Source organism: Bipolaris sorokiniana (assembly GCF_000338995.1).
Source record: "Bipolaris sorokiniana ND90Pr unplaced genomic scaffold COCSAscaffold_2, whole genome shotgun sequence".
Classification (NCBI taxonomy): domain Eukaryota; kingdom Fungi; phylum Ascomycota; class Dothideomycetes; order Pleosporales; family Pleosporaceae; genus Bipolaris; species Bipolaris sorokiniana.
The window spans coordinates 419,028-435,352 of NW_006911896.1; the positions used below are offsets into that span (position 1 = coordinate 419,028).

At 52.0% G+C, this 16,325-nt stretch overlaps 6 protein-coding genes across 6 annotated transcripts; 2 read left to right on the forward strand and 4 right to left on the reverse strand.

The window, feature by feature from the left end:
- Positions 1-308: 308 nt before the first annotated feature.
- COCSADRAFT_156488 (uncharacterized protein) lies at positions 309-1,166 on the reverse strand (the record flags this gene model as incomplete). The annotated part of the gene is made up of 3 exons (XM_007697552.1): positions 309-572; positions 625-1,056; positions 1,113-1,166. 3 exons carry the CDS (start codon positions 1,164-1,166, stop codon positions 309-311), a joined length of 750 nt encoding a protein of 249 aa, XP_007695742.1.
- Positions 1,167-1,979: 813 nt separating this feature from the next.
- On the forward strand, positions 1,980-2,484 carry COCSADRAFT_32985 (uncharacterized protein). Its single transcript, XM_007697238.1, has one exon. It carries the CDS (start codon positions 2,167-2,169, stop codon positions 2,470-2,472), a length of 306 nt encoding a protein of 101 aa, XP_007695428.1. The 5' UTR covers positions 1,980-2,166; the 3' UTR covers positions 2,473-2,484.
- A 938-nt stretch (positions 2,485-3,422) lies between these two features.
- Positions 3,423-4,226, reverse strand: COCSADRAFT_267866 (uncharacterized protein). Its single transcript, XM_007697553.1, has one exon. It carries the CDS (start codon positions 4,101-4,103, stop codon positions 3,513-3,515), a length of 591 nt encoding a protein of 196 aa, XP_007695743.1. The 5' UTR covers positions 4,104-4,226; the 3' UTR covers positions 3,423-3,512.
- Positions 4,226-5,330, reverse strand: COCSADRAFT_349314 (uncharacterized protein; the record flags this gene model as incomplete). The annotated part of the gene is made up of 2 exons (XM_007697554.1): positions 4,226-5,123; positions 5,205-5,330. 2 exons carry the CDS (start codon positions 5,328-5,330, stop codon positions 4,599-4,601), a joined length of 651 nt encoding a protein of 216 aa, XP_007695744.1. The 3' UTR covers positions 4,226-4,598.
- A 721-nt stretch (positions 5,331-6,051) lies between these two features.
- Positions 6,052-10,303, reverse strand: COCSADRAFT_187057 (uncharacterized protein). Its single transcript, XM_007697555.1, has 2 exons — positions 7,350-10,303; positions 6,052-7,294 (listed from the first exon to the last, which is right to left on the reverse strand). The coding sequence occupies exons 1-2, from the start codon at positions 10,217-10,219 to the stop codon at positions 6,259-6,261; spliced, it is 3,906 nt and encodes a 1,301-aa protein (XP_007695745.1). The 5' UTR covers positions 10,220-10,303; the 3' UTR covers positions 6,052-6,258.
- A 2,705-nt stretch (positions 10,304-13,008) lies between these two features.
- On the forward strand, positions 13,009-14,980 carry COCSADRAFT_79264 (uncharacterized protein; the record flags this gene model as incomplete). Its single annotated transcript, XM_007697556.1, has 2 exons — positions 13,009-13,698; positions 13,751-14,980. 2 exons carry the CDS (start codon positions 13,009-13,011, stop codon positions 14,978-14,980), a joined length of 1,920 nt encoding a protein of 639 aa, XP_007695746.1.
- Positions 14,981-16,325: the final 1,345 nt, after the last annotated feature.

The window sequence follows — 16,325 nt, forward strand, 5'->3', positions numbered from 1 at the left end:
CGTCCCCACACGCGCCTCCCGCCAACGCAATCGTACCCATCAAAAAAAGAGAAGAGAAGAAAAGCCTTCAGTAACCGGATTACCAAAAGATGAAGGCTGCCCATGTACAGATGTCTAATCGTGACTGGGGATATATGTTATAGAGTTTTGGAAAGTTTGAGAGGAAGGAAAAGAAGCCCACCTTAAAACACCATGCAATGCCGCAAAAAAAAGACAAGGTTGAAGAGAATACTCAAGTCATAGCCATGTCACCTGGAGCCAGGTGGTTGTTCAAGGCTGATTGAGGAAAAGATTGTGGATAGAATTGCTCAAGACTTGCGGAAGTCCGACAAGACTGGGTAGATGAGCTCAAACGCCTGGTAGATCTCCTCACGGACCTTTGCTCCGGTGAGGACGATCTTGCCAGAGACGAAGATGAGAAGAACAATCCTAGGCTTCATCATACGGTAGATGAGACCAGGGAACAGTTCAGGCTCGTAGGACGAGAAAGTGTGATGGCGCGAGGCAAGACCCTCGAGACGGATGGGGAAGCGGATATCGCAAGAGCCGACAATGTTCTGGATCTTAAAGTCCTGTTGTCAAGTTAGCGTGGCGCTGAAACATGGTTAGCGCGGCAAGACGTACGGTGAACTTGGCACTGAACCCCAGCTTCTGGATGATCCGCGCATATTTGCGGGAAGCAAGACGGCTATCATCTTCAGACTTGGCACCAGTGACGACCATCTTTCCACTCGCAAAGACCAGAGCCGTTGTCTTTGGCTCACGAATACGCATGATGACGGCAGCAAAACGCTTGGGATTGTACTCGGCGTTGCGGGCGTGAAGAGCAATGGTCTTGAGGTCAAGGCGAGCGGAGAGGTTGACGGTAGCGACAATATTCTGAAGAGTAGGCACGATACCAGAGGGCACTTGACCATTCTGGGTATCGGGTGTAGCCGCGGGAGTAGCAACACCGTTCGCGTTTTCAGCGACCTGTTGAGTGTTGTGCTCAGTGGAGGGTGCAGTCATGTCCAAGTTCGCGCCTTGAGGGTAGGAGAGAGAGCCAGGGGCGACGAACTGAGAGACGAGGTTAGAATGGCGCGGCAAATGAGTGAGACATCACAAGAGCTTACCGTCTGAGCCTGTGCGGCGGTGGACGGATGAGAGGTGAGAGAGTTTGGATCCATGATGAGATTATTGATTGGATTTGGAGCGATAGACGCTAGTGGAGAGATATAGGTATCTTGACAGACTGCGCAGGTCAGAATAAAGATCTTTGCGACGGCAGCGACGGTCAAGGGCGGGCGGACTACGAGATCGCTTGGGCAGAGCGAGGTCGGTCGACGCACGGGGAGATGGGGTCTGCCTATGGGCTAGGTGGAGACGGTACCGGAGGCAGGAGAGCTACAAGCGAATGTGTCCCTCGCAAACGCCGACAAGACTATCGTCGAGTAGGTGATGTGGTAGTAGTGGTAGTAGAAGCTGTCGCAAAGAGGACGGCCGGGTTAGTGTGGAGATTAAGTGACCAAAAGCGTAGCCAGTAAGCCTTTGGCGGGGTAAGTCGGTTGTCGACTGGGGCTGAGGCTACTTCGCAAGGCTATCTCGCAGGCTGGATGAAGCTAGCGCCGATCGCAGTATTGCAGTCGCCTAGGACCTCTGAGAGAGTGGATATGTGCAAATTGGGCACACCGAAGCTTGTGGGTCGCAAGTATTAGAGGGCGCGCAGGTGAAACTAGATTGAGTTCGATCTGCGGCGATAGGGGGCTGAGAGGTTGCGGTGTTGCGACAACGGCGGGCAAGGCGGAAATCTCGTCAAAAAGTTGGGGGGAAGCCGAGTACTTATAGTCGCAGGCGGCGACATGCCAAGCTGCTAGCGTAGCGCTAACGGACAGGGATTGGGCGGCGATTGGGCGACTTAGCGTCACCTTTTGGGTAGCGAGAAGATTTTGCCAGTGAAGAAAAGGGGGCTCGCCAGCATCATGCAACTCGCCTCTTCCTTCACCTCCTCTGCTCGTCATCACCGCCATCCATCCATCGCCAAGTCATCATCACCATGCACCCGCCCATGCCTTCAATGCACCGCTCCTGCTGTTGCCCATTGTTGCTGCTGCATCACGCCGCACGCACATTGCACAGCCTGGCGGCGTCGTGGGGGCGAGAGCAGTTTGCGGTGCTGGACTGATCATCATGGCAGCTTTGCTGGTGCCTACGAGTACCAGCCATGACGACGCACTGACCCGGATTGAGCCAAGGCCCAAACCCCAGCCCGTCCACTCGACCCCCTCGCCTCATTTGCCGTCCTCTGGCCACCTTGCAACGGCGCAACGCGAAAAGATGAAATTTTCCACAGCAGCACGACCTGATGCCTTTTGCTACCTCCCTGCTCAGCTGCAATGCTGCCGCGACCTACACCCTCTCCAGTCTGCTCAATCCCCTTGCGACTGGTGCGACGGCCTGCGCCTCCCCCTGCTTTGTTGCCGCGTGTCACTCTGACAGCAGCGCATGAAGGATCGAGGCACTCGGCGTCGCTGCGAGAACGACAGCATCGCGTCGCTTTATACACTGACGTGCGACACATGTCCAGGCAGCAAAGCTAGGTGATGCGGGGTGGGGTGCAAAGGCGTTGGCTGCTGTTGCTGGCACTGGCTGGCACTGGCTCGCCGCCGCATCTGGGGTGGCATGCATCTTTTCTTCGCTTATGTGTGACTCACGTCTGTGCTGACCGGAAAGAAAAAAATGTGCTTGGCTTTGTTGCTTCTGTTGAACATGCACATCCACGTTTATTCTGGCCATGCACACTACAACTCCACGTCTGCCTACTTGTCTGTAGGTCGCTAACCCCGGTGCCAGTGCTGACGATAGTCATGGCCTTGCTTCATGGCTGATGGCATCTTTCAGGTTTCAGCGGCCGGTGAGGACAATAAAGCCGATGTATAGTGTTTGTCAATCTCGTCATGATCATGGGTTCAACGTAGCAGGGTCACCGGTCGCTTTGCAATAGTCCATGTCAAAAGTCAAGCAGGAAAGCCGAGACACTCCCGCATCTGTCATGCAAGAACCCAGCACCTCTGCCCCGGATTTGCTTGTGATGCGGTCATAGCTTTTTCTTTGCTACGGTTTGCACATCTGCGTGTTATTTGTATTCAGGCCATTTACTACTGCGTAGTAATGCTGTATGCGGCCAAGTCCAAAACACCATGCGTTAGGGCTTCGGATATCCCGAGACAGTCACAATGCTTCTACTCCACTACAACTACTCCACTGCAGATTCAATCACTTAGCCACATATAGGCTCAGCCACTCTTACTCTGGTGCACAGCCACCACCAACCTATCAGCGCTCTCTTGTTTGACAATCCACATTTATGGTATACACAACCATAGTAGAACGGCCCCACACCCAGACTACGGCTCTTTACTTCTACCAAAAAGCAACCAAACCAACACACTCCAAAGTGCGCCATAGACATCACCACCTGCCTATCATTTCTTGTTTTCCATGTTTACTTCTGCCGCCCTCCACCATCTCTTCCGTCATATCATCTCGCCTCCCCGCACCATCATATCCCCATACACGTCCACATCCGCCCACTCGTCTCCTCCATAATCATGTCCGTCACCCATCGCACTCCGCACAGCCGGATCACTCACCTCCCTCGCCTCACGCATATCAAGATATCCCCTCAACGCCAGCAATAACACCCTATCCCCTTGATCGCTCTCGCTCCTGTACTTTTCACGCCGTGAACCACTAAACAACCGGTCCCGGCACATGGGACAAGTGTTTTGTTTCTGCACCCACGTCTCGAGGCAGTCGTAGCAGAAGGTGTGGCCACACCGCTTGATTCGCATCATCGAGTTGCTGCGAGAGGACTTGGTGCGGGGCCTAAGTAGTATGTTGCTGCTGCTACTGCCCGTGTTGCGGCTGGTATAGTAGGTGCGGCGGCAGGTCAAAATCAGCATTCTAGCTGCCGTCTTGGTGTTTCGTATGCAAATGCGCAGGCTGCGCGTTGAGGTGGTGCAGGTGATTGTTTCGTGACAGATGGGACATGGGGTTGTGCTTGTAGTAGTGCATGGTTCGGTGTCTTTTTTTAGGAAGGCGGTTCGTGATGAGTGGAGGAGCATTTCCGTCTGCAGAGAATTGAATACAATTGAGTGGGAAGAACAATAAAGAGAAAAAATGGAGTCGCGACTATTTGACGTGGAGGTCGAGACGACTAGTTTTCAGCTGGCTGCACGACTGTCAGCTCCCCCCTCGTCTCCCTTTATGTAGCATCGAAGATGGGTGGGTGCCAGATTGCTCGAATACATTTTATGGTGCACCAATGCTAGCCAGGGGAATTGGCGTCAGGTTTGATGGGTGGGATGGATCACGACCTAATTTTAGTGTAAGAAAGGGGTCTTGGTCGGAACCTGGATTCCAAGGCTTGCGTAATCTGAGCGTTGTAAACACATTGCAAGATATAGGCACTTTGAACTATGAGGTGTGTGTGTAAAGGTTTTGATTTTTGGGAAGTGTCGTCATGGTACCCAAACGCCGTGTTGCAACGATGTATCCATCTAATGTGTTGACCAAGCATCCGACAAGTCCAGTACCTGGTATGTAGACTTCAAGCCCAGTCACTCTGAAGAGTCCGAAATGTCCATATCCTCTGAACCACCGACATCGTTATAGCCGTCGCCTTCATTTCCCTGATCGTAACCCTCTTTGTCGTCGTCCATCCCCTCCCTCTTAATAATTTCGCCCTCTTCACTTCCCTCCTCCTCTTTCATCTCTTCATCCCCATCCTCACTCCCATCCCAGAATTCTCCCTCAAACACCGCATCTTCTCCTTCCCCCTTCTCCTCCACTGGATCAACTCCAGGCGCCCGCTCCTCGCGCCATTCTTGCTCGAATCTCTTCCTCGTGATGACCCTCTCAATCGCCGCCAGGATCTCCCCCTTCCTCCATAGCTGCCTCAGCTTCTTGTACACAAACGCGACATCGCGCTCCGTAATCTCCTCGTCGGTAGCGTCGAAGAGAGTGCGGTTGCACACAGGACACGCGCAGCTGATGTCGAGCCACGCGAGCAGACATTCTTTGCCGACGATGTGGTTGCACAGGTTGATGCGTGTGGCGGGGTGGGGAGGGCGCTGGAGAATTGGCTTGGGGAATTTGACCGGGGGGGTTGGTAGTGTACCTACTTGAGAAATTGCTTCTGGAGCTGTGTGCGGCGTCTCTGCTACGAGGCCGGGATGCATGGTGAGAGGGAGGGTGCAGACGGTGCAGTTTTCCGAGCGGTGGTGGAGCGAGGGCTGGATCGGTGAGAGACCGAGGATGATGAAGGCTTCTTTTCCGGAAAAGAGTGGCATAATTTGGTTTTGTGTTGATGGATTTGGTTGCGGTAGAGTTGATTGGAGGGCTTTTGGAGTGTTGTTGTGTTGTGGGATTTATGGGATGCAAAATATAGGGCAGTGAAAGTGAGAGTGAGAGTGAGTGGTCTGAGGCTTGTTGCTAGGATACTAAATGACGGCAACGCAGGACTATGTTTACATCTTGCTGTTGTTGTTATTGCTAATGGGAAATAATTTCGTGAATACTTTGCGGATTCGATATTGGCTTTACTGTCATTGAGGTTGACTATGGTTCATGGCCTTTTATTCATCCTTGTTGTACATGTTAAGATGCAAAACAATCGCACACATATACAGCAATGTCAATGACACGGGGCTATACCTCATCCAATATCACATGCAGGCATAGGAAATCGCATGATGTTTTGCTCTAGCTTCATTTAAATGGTTCCACCATATCTCTTCCGTTCATAGTATATTACACTAAGATCACATCCAAAATACAATACTCCCTCACTTTCTATACTCAGTCTGATTCACTGTAGATGATATGCTAAGACAAGGAAACATCGAATTCGTTCATTAATTGTGGCTGCTAATTCCCAATTATGAATATCCGCAAACATGAAGAATTGCACATGCAGTTTGGAATTCAGTTCTCTCGAGACAAAACAAAAGTCTAACCCAATCATTGAATAGCTAATCTCACAAATACAGGGTCGTTCAAGAAAAGATGAATGGTCAGATAGATATTATTAAGTACGCATAATACTGTGATGATATCTCGCCCACCACAACTCAAACACTACCCTGAACCTCCATGAACAGAGAAATGCTATCCAAATGCTCATCGATGCATTGATTCATAACGCTTACGATAACGCCAAACCCAGTAAAACACACATCCCAACCACACCATCCTCATTTCATACAGCCATCAGAAAAATTACTCGAACCCACCCCCGAGATCACTCAATACACTCCTCATACCCTTCTTCCTCCCACCCTCAACCTTCTTCCTAAGTGCCTCCTTCCTCTTACCCTCCTTCTTTTCCAATAGCTGCCTGCGCTCCGCTTCCCTTGCTTGTGCGTGGATGTTGCTGCGTCCAGTACCACCTCTCCTGACACCCGCTTCCTTGGGAGCAGAAGCAGAAGCACCGCTGCCACTAGAACGCTCGCTGCTGATAGATAGATTACTGGTAGCCTGGCGGATGAGCGAGGGAACGCGGAAGCCTGGTGCAGTAGCCACACGCGTCGGGTTGTGGAAAGCCATATTTGACTCTGCACTTGCAGTAGATTCTTCAACTGTGGATTGTCGGCTTAAATTCAGACGGTCAATGATTGGCTTTCGCTGAGGAAACTGCTTGCTGGCGTGCGTCTGCTCCTCGTCTTCCTCGGCGTCTGATAATTGCGAATCCGGGATCATAACGCGTGGGTCTTCGATAAGCTCTGAAATAGAGTGCTTGACGTCGTCGGCTGTAAGAGGTTTGCGACTTAGTGCGTCAGACGCGGTTGTGCGGCGCATGTGTGGAGGTGGACGGTTTTCCTTCTGTGTGCTTTCAGACTTGCGTTTCAATGGGCTGTTTCCTGACGTAGAGAGGCTCTGCGAGTCTGGTATAGCAATATCATCGTCTTGGTTTTGTGGTTGAGACTGAGATTGTGAAGAGTCCACATCCATCTCCTTCTCAGGCATGTTGAGGTAGTCGTATTCACCTTCGTCAGCAAAGTCGGCCAGTGTGTTGAAGAAGGCCTTCTTCTTGTCATCGTCAGCGAGGGCCTTGACCTTTTGGTCCTGCAACAAGGCGTTGGTCTGCTTTTGGAACGCTGCACGCTTCTTGCGCTGGCGCATTTCGGCTTCGTCTTCAGAATCGGACATGTCGAAGCCATCATAGCCACCTGCATGCCTGCGTAGACCGCCTTTGCTTTGCATTTTCTTGTAAAGCTCGGCAAGCTGCTTCTCATCGTCTTTTTTTGTCTTGTCGCTGCGATAAATTAGTACTTAACTTTATGAACTATGAGACACGTAGTTGTACTTACGCGTAGAAAGCAGCAATTTGACGTTCGTCGACTTTGACCTCGTTGTGATCAATCATGGCCTTCAGCTCTTCGTCTTCCTCTCCCTCTTCGTCGTCACTGGCACCCCCAAGACCGGCATATTCGTCCTCAGACTCCTCAGCCTGCTCCATGACAGCTTCCCTTGCCATGCTGTTCTTCTTGTCAAATTCTTCGGCCGCCTTTGCCTTCTTGGCCGCTTGCTGCATCCTTCTGAAGGCATCCTTGCTTGGCTTGGGTGGCCGCTGAATATCATCTTCACTTTCTTCCTCTTCTTCATGATCTTCCAAGTCTTTCTCTACGTCAGAAAATTCTACAGTCATCTCCCGTCTTCCTCGTTGAAGCTTGCCCTTTCTTTGCTTGATTGGAGATTCGGCAACAGTCATCATGACAGTGTCAACTGTGGATGGGGGCGGGGCAAGACCTGCTGGCGAACGCGAGAAGGAAAAGCCGGCGTCCTGGGTTGGCTCAAAATCGTCCGGTTGTGTCTGCGAGAACGTGGGTGAAGTCTTGACCACCTGGCTAATACCTAAGTTCAAGTTGGACTCGGGGCTAGTTCGTGAGGTCTTTTGTGGCGACACTATGGATTGGCTGTTGGGAACCATGAAGTCTGATGCCTGGCTGAAAGGCACAGCAGGTTGAGTTTCGGGCAGATTTCGCAAGAACTCGAGAGAATCTTGCTCAGTGTCAATAATAGGTGCCGACCGAGACTCCGATTCAAGCTCGGCCATTGTGCCTGCGAACATTTGCGTGAGACCTACATCGGCGTTGGCTTTGCCGAAACCAAAAGCGGCCATTGCGTCGTCTTGAGTCGCTGCTTGGGTTGGAATGGCATTCTTGACAGTTTCGGTGTCGCTTTCATCTTCGTCTTCGATGACTCGATTGCGGGCTCTGTTGACCGTTCGCCTCCGAAGAGGTATGTTTATGTCATAGTCTTCCATGTGCACATCTCCGTCGTCATGAGGTGTTTGATCCGTCTCTCCTGGCTCCTCATCCCCATCAGCCATCTTGTCAACAGGCCCGTCAGTACCTTCTGTTTGACCGCCCTCAGCACTGTCAAGAGTTTTGGTTTCTTCGTCTTCGGACCCAGAAAGCTCGATTTCTGCTTCTTCTTGGTTCTCATCATCATCGTCATCGCCACCTGCGTCTTCCTCTCCACTTCCGATATAATCGCCGTCTTCTTCGTCGCTAGACGGAAGTTCATCTAGAGTTTCACCATTTTGCTTGGCCTCGTTCTTTTCTCTCTTAGCGAGCTGGAGGTCTTCCTGCCTTTGCTTTTCGAGCATGGCCACCATATCATCGATTTCCTCTTGGCGCTTTTCCCTCTCCTCTTCGGTCTCGGGGTTGTGACCTCGTTTGATGAGGTCGGCGATTCTCTCCTCTCGGGCTTTGGCGGTCTGTTCACGAGCCTTTTGAGCCAACAAAAGCTCCATCTCGCCACGAGTGACAGACTTTTGACCTTTCTTGACTTTTGGAGGTGATTTTGCCAATTGGGCAAGAGCACGCAGGTGAACGAGGGAGCCACCTTCGTCTTTTTTCTTGACGGGCAATCGATCGAAGACGGGGAATCTGCTTTTTGGCTGTTTCACAGACATATCATCGTCTGAGTCTGAGAGCTCCACCATATCGTCATCCCGGGTCTTTGCATCTGTTACAGTATTTTGCTGCGCCGATGTCTCTTTTTGTTTCATCCAAGGATGCTCTGGAAGATGTTGGAACTCTGGTGCTCTTCCTTTGCCCTTATCGAGCTTGGTGGACTGTGGGGCGTGAATGCCATTCTGTGTCTCTAGCGCCACATCAACAGTCTTCTCATCGCTCGGTAGCGCGTGCATTTCTACGTCGTGTTCTTGTCTTGATGGGCTTTTCGCCTGGGCATCATGCACCTGGTTCACCTCTGCATCGGAAGAAGTCAATGCCGAGCTTGGCTCAGGTGTTGGAAGCGCTGCGGCATCGGTGTTTGGCGCTTGGAAGTTGAACTTTTTGAAGAGATCCTGAGTTGTGAAGCGCTTTTTCGTCTTTGCCTGGTGCGTGAGCTGCATGTTGCGACTGATACGCTGCTGATCCCGGGCCATTGCCTCCATGGCTTTCTTGCCTGCTTTTCGAGTTGGCTTGGCTTGTTGGGTAAGCCGTCTGCCGCTCTCGCCATCTGTGTCGCTTCCAGAGCCCCCCTCGTCCCGGCGCTGCGTAGCCTTGTTAGACTTTTTCTGCTGTGACTCCTGCTCTTGTTGTTTTACCAGCCTCTCCTCACGGATACGTCGTACTCGCTCTTGCAGATCTGCATTGTGTGCGGGCTGTGATGATTCCGAATCGGAGCCATCATCTATTGCTTGCCTGGACTTGTTCTTGATTGGCGAGGGATCTGGTGTGACAAACAGACCCGGTGATTCTGTCCGTGATCGTACGTTTGGCGATGGCGAGGCACGAGGGCTCACAGTTTTTGTTCTTCTCGTAAATGACTTGCGAACGTTGGCGCGCACAGGCATTTCGTCGTCATCATTGCTACTTTCAACGGTAGCAATGACATATGCGCCTCCCTCTGCTGGCTGTGGAGCTGATTCGGCTATTGCTGAAGTCTTGCTGGCAGCTAATCGTTTCTTCATAAGTTCGTATGCATCTTCTCCGTCGCTCTCGTCTACGTCATTGGCTGTGTCTGTGTCCAACTGTGGGCGTATTGCCATTGTGAGGGGTGTTGATAGGGTAACGGGAGCAGGTGACTCGTCTTCGGATGCTGAACTGCCATTATCAGACTCAGCCTCGCTTTCTGAAGACTCGGCTGTGGGTTTCCGTAGTGCTGCGAGGAGCTTTGTTCGGGGCTTTGCGGACGCGTCCGGCACGCGTGCTGGTGAGTGTGACATGGGCACTGCTGCTTCTGAGAGTTGTTGCCTTGGTTCGATGCTGACAGGTGGTTGTTATCTGACTAAGTTGGCGTCGTGGGATGCGGGGCACAACGGTGTGAAGTTGATATCGGATGGAGTTGCCGGGCTTGTGGAGGGTCAGGCAGACTGTTGGCGAGAAAGTCCAAGGTCAAAGAATTAATACAAAGGCGTCTTGGCCTCTTCGTAAATATCAGAAACGAACAGCGATGAATTGTGTGCCCGAGTGTGGTATGGTCAATTGCAGACACATACACGGTTGGACTGCGAGCGTGATTTCCCAAAGTCACGATACGTACGCGACGTGACGTGACGCGACGCGACGCGACGAGTTAGACAGTCTAACCGTATGTAGCTTCAAAGTAGCGCTATGCCAATTGGGCCTTTTCCTCCACTACGCCCATTGTGCTTGACGCCATTGTTTGTACGAGTCGTCGCATCGCAGTAGGGAGCCATTTGCATGATCAAAGCACACATACCATGTCCACACATACTCGATTAGGCCAACCGTCTTTCTTTTCTAGCCTCACTTAGTTGGAGGCTACTCTAACAGACACGCAATCGTGTTTGTCACCCAAACCTGTGTTCGGATCTGCTACTCTATGTAATAATACGCCACAGGCCCTCCTATTCGCTCACCACCATCAACACCACCACCTACCACTCGCTCATGACACATGTCCACCTACCATTGCATGTTTGGTGTCAGCATATCAGGCTTTGTTATGGTGGTGGTTTGGCAAGCTCCGCGCACACCGGGCCACTCGATCCGTGGCCTAGCCTCTCACACGTCGACTTTTGTGTTTTATCCGTTTACCCAAAATTTCGATCGCTGGTCCACTTCGTGTTAAGGCATCGGATGACATCCACCGTCCTCAATGTCGCCTCAGCTCAGCTTCTGCTTTCGCTCCCACCCGGAGCGGGGCGCCGCTTTGAGATAGACTCAGCCACCGAGCACGCCGTCGTCCGCCGGCAGCATGAATGCATACTTCCATGCAATCAATCTCTCTAATTGCCTTCCTCCCACTCCGCTGCCCGTCCGAGATCGATCACCGACCGATGCCAGCACTGGGACTTTCCGTGAAACATGACGCCTCTTCACGCCCGCGCCACTATACACTGTACTAAGTAAGTATACAGTATTCGCCGGCCCGCTCGAGCTTTGCTCCCTCTCTGCCAATCTCTCGCAATTGACAGCTTGATGCTGTGGGTGACATGCAGGCTTGACCAGCAATTCCCTCGCATAAACTCTAACGCTTCCCCGGCAAGAGGGCGTCGAGGTACACGCTGCGCATGTTATGTTGGATGCTGTGCCGCATGACTTCTGTATCTCCGGCTTACTTTTACATACTACACTGATGGAGCGGCCGTCAAAGCCCTCTTTACACCACGCGTGTTTCGACTCATGCAGGCCGATGGTCCAGGCAACCCGTAGTCGTTGTTTTACAGACGTCTTACCTGTTGGGAGCGGACCATTGCCGCGGGCCAAAAATAGGACAGCTTGCCCTCACCGGCAGCAGTACCCCAGAAAGACGGTTGCTAGTTAGGCAGATCCTGCAAGGAATGCTTGATTGCAAAAAGGTCTCCCTGACGGACACGAGCGATCATTCGACGTTATGCGGGATCTGCATGAGTCCTTGCCTTATCTCGCCTCTGGCAGGATGACGACAGGTCCGCTGCTGGCAAAGGGAGCCTGCGCCCCATACACACTTACATATGCAACACGTGATCATCAGTCCCACCCGCCGAACCTATACCACCGCCAGTTCTGCACCCGTGGGGCCCAGAAAGCGTCCGTTACCCATCATCGTCCGTCTTGCGTCGATGCCCTCGGGTGATACTGTTGCAAGGCACCAGGTGTGCCGTATTTGTTCTGCCGACGCAAACTATTGTCTACGTCTCCCTCCCCGTCTCCTGAGCAGCATCCAACCCAGCCTCCTACGCAGCACTGCCACGAGAGCCACCTTTTTTGCATACACGCATCCTGAGACGCCCTCGGATCAATGTCCGAGTATGCACTTTTGCTACGGCACGATGGATCAGTGATGGTGGGGTCAGTTGGGTTTGCATCATGCCTGATGCAAGCGACGGCTCCAGACGCTCTTTAGGCGTTGGAGAGGCATCGAGCAGGGTTGGACGGTACAACAGCTCCCAGATGGCGAGCAGATGCGCGTTTCACGTTGCCTGCTAAATTACCCCTGAGCACGCTACCCTAGGCTGGAAGCGCTGGGGTCCCTGCAGCGCCGCCGCGACGATCTCCCTTTAGGACCATCAGGCGGTTGACGCGTCGCCTCCCGACGCTGTTGTTGCTGCAACGCTGCTGCGTGTGAACACTGTACTGCCATGCCCGCCAGGGCGGCTCCGGCAGCCTCAAAGAAAAAAGTCGCCCGGACCAAGAGTGTGCCTGTCTGCCGCAGCGGCAAGCGTCGATCACGAGCGGGCGTTGCAGCAGCCATGGAATTATGTGCCTGCATGTGCCAAGGCAGTCTCCTAGTGCCCTCTTGAAACCCATGAAACAGGCCACGGATCTTGCTCTTCTAAACAAGAGCCGTCCGTCTCCGCCCGGGAAATTGGACGATCAATGTCTTCCTGACGGCCTAAGATCCGAGCTTATACCCATTCGTATATCGTCAAAAGCTTCTCGAACGCTTCCATTTCGCGCGCACTCGCCTCCCTTTACATAGCGACAACACTGCTCTGCCCGCCCAACACGGCCCGTGAACCCCAAATCTCCGGCATGATACAGGCTTCTGCGCGCATACTTGGATAACATGGAGGCCGACGAGTCTCAACTATACCAGTTCAGCACTCCTCAGCAGAGCAACTCGTTCAAACGACCGCGACGCAGCCTGCAAGGCTCCACGCCCTTGACCAGCGTCACCGAAAGCGTCACCTCCTCGCCCCGTCACTCGGGACAGAGCCAGTTCGCACCCCAGCTCTTCGATCACATCAATGCGCTCAAGCACCTCGATGATCAACAGATTTTGCAGTTACTGTCCGTTGCGCGCAATGGAGGTCAGTCGGGTTGCATCTATGATGCCCTGCCTTTTACTTACGCGACTCTAGATGGCATGCGTCGCTCAGGCGCCGACAGGTCGTCAATGTCGACCGTTGGAAGCCGTGCGTCGTCTTATCTGAGCGTACCGTCTAGCAGAGTCCCCAGCATGCTCTCGGATCCGCGTTCATCAATCGCATCGACCGACTCGTCGTACACGCACTACAGCGCTGCTTCGTCGCGCATGTCGACCGCGTCTTCTCGTCTTTCCACAATCTCTACCACGTCAACGCCTGCACCCAAGAACTTCGCGTGCACGTTCTGCGATAAGGCGCTCAAATCGAAGCCGTACTGGAAATCGCACGAGGAAGAGTTCCACGAGCAAAGACTTACTTGGAGATGTCCAGACTGTGAGCAAATCTTCCACGCTGGAAAGCGTTTCCGCGAGCACCATACCAAGCTTCATGTACGTCAACTGAGTAACCGTGTCCGCGACCTATGACTAATATCCAAAACAGGGCTGTGAGCATTGCAAGCAACCAAGGGAGAGTGGTCAGCCAACGAGCAGGAAAGCATCTCCATGTGTGAAGAAGTACGAAATCGTCATGCATGACAAGGACGCTTGGGGATGTGGCTTCTGTGCCTCTCTTCTGACTACTTGGGAAGAGCGTTGCGAGCATATCGCACTCCATTTCGAAGAGAAGGGATCGTCAAAATGGAACTTTACTAATGTTGTTCTCGGTCTGCTTAAGCAACCAGAGGTGTCTAGCGCCTGGAACCAGATGATGACAGATCGGTATGGAGAAGAACAGAACTGGCCGTCGTTGGCATGGGAGTCGAAGAAGTGCAACCGTTTACGATACAAGCTCGAAACGAAATGGGACACACGCGTTTTCGACATTGAGAAGTTGGTGCAGGACACCTTCGACTTGGCGGAGATCGAGGCCAAAGACGTTGAATCAGCAAGCGAAGCAACTCCTGATGTTTCCGAGTCGAACGATGCTAGCCAGGGCGAAATGGTGGAATTCAAACTGGAGGCTTCTGACTTGGCACCTGATTTTGGAACCGACAACAGGCTCCAGAGCTCACACGGCCTTCCGCAGGAGCAGATGATGATGGATATTGACCCAGTAGAGCCTCCGCAGACGATGCAGCAGCAAGAGATGGCGCAGTCGCAATGGCCTGTTAGCACAGATATGTCTCACGGTGGTATGAGCGCTGCAACCGGCATGGATGGGTTCAACGCGTTCGACACCAACATGACATCGATGTCGACAGACTTTTCTCAACCAATGGCCCAAAATTTCCAGCCACAATCACAAGGCTGGCCAAATGCAGGCTTTTCATCAACACCTGACCTCCTCAACTACCAACAACAAGCGTCGTACATGGACTTTCAACAGGCCAAGGAGATCGTTTCTGTACCGACCTCTCAATACGCCAACTTTGCGCACTACCCACGGCAAAGCCTTCCGCCAAACTTTCTTCAACAGCAACAGCAACAGTCGCAAGCCCCTAGTACGCCAACATCGCGCCGTTACGTCCCAAGGTTGATCAACATATCGAACAACTCGAGCCACCGCGGTATCCAGATGGACCAGCCACCTCCACCCCCGCCAAAAGATGAGCACCAAAATCGATTCTCACGGCTAATTATGAGGCGGCGTCCCAGCAACATTTCGCAACATAGCCTAGCATCTCACCGTGAAATGGGCGGTACATGGGGCGACGAGCTAAACTGGGGTTAAACCTTGGAAACCATCCAATAATCAATATTCCAAGACATATCTCATCAAACTTGTCAGACCGGCTGGTCCGGCACTGGCACACCCACCCTCCTTTAAACACCAAAAACCTTACAAAAAAACACATACATCACCGCAAACAAGGTGACTCCGAACCTCGCTCCGATACCATCGAAGCGAGCTACACGTCACCTCAACGGCACCAACCCCCCGACCCTGCATCTCTGCAGCCTTTTCTCCTTACGTACACAACAGTCACACGCATGTCTCCTTTTTTATTCATTCGACCAAGCAGGATAGGATTCTGATGGGGTCAGAGGACAGTGAAGGAAGGAGAAGAGGAATATACCCATTTATGCAGCGTCTTCTTTTTGGATTTTTTTTCGACATCTTTTTTTTATCCCCAGCTTCTGATTTTTCTTTGGTCTATCTATTATTTTACGTAGCAGCGGTTCTCTTTTTTACCTTTTTCGGAAAGCTTGCCAGTTGCTTTCACACAGCACATAGCTCAATACTTCACTTAATACCCCCTTTACTTTCATCTCCTCTCCTCTCCTCACCCACATATTCACACATTCACACCATTTTCTCCTACTTCCCTTTGTTATTTCCTCTCACGCAATGCGATTGATGTAATGAACGTGTGGTACTTGTTTCGGGAATCTAGATGCGGGGACTTGGGTAAACTTTGGGGATTAAATTTCAGACTAGGGCCAGATACCATATAGAAAGATTTTTTCTGGATTTTTAATTACCTTGGGCACAAAAATAGTCATTCCCGTGCTCCTACAAGCTTGCATAGTAGTATGTACTACGTACTACTACTTCTACACCATTTTTGGGCCCCACAAACCAGGCAGACAAGCACCACATTTATCACGTGAGACTTTGCACCAAAGAGGAACGTGGGGTCCCAAGTCCCTCCCAAATTAAAACATTTTTACCATTTCCAACTCGGTATGCGGAGGCCCGCCCACCCGCTTCATACTATCCCGGTACGTATTCCGAAACAAGCCTCCCCATCTCTCTCCTTCCTCTTCTTCGCGCCACCCTTTTTCAGCCCTTTTGCCCATGCGCCCCTCCCACCTCTCACCTCGGGCGGCATTACTTTACAATCTCACCTCTTACCAAGCAATCAGTCATCATTAACCGTTTCTGCACCCCCAACCCCCCCTCTCCCAAATAAAATAACTTGATTCGAGCAACACATACACACGCGTTACATATGCTGCGCAACCCATATCCCCCTTTTTTTCTATGTCATTCTTTGAATTTCCACCCCGGTCCTTCTTTACTTTACTTATTAGAGCGATCGGAGGGATGGGCGGGGGGGGGGGGGCCAGCCCCA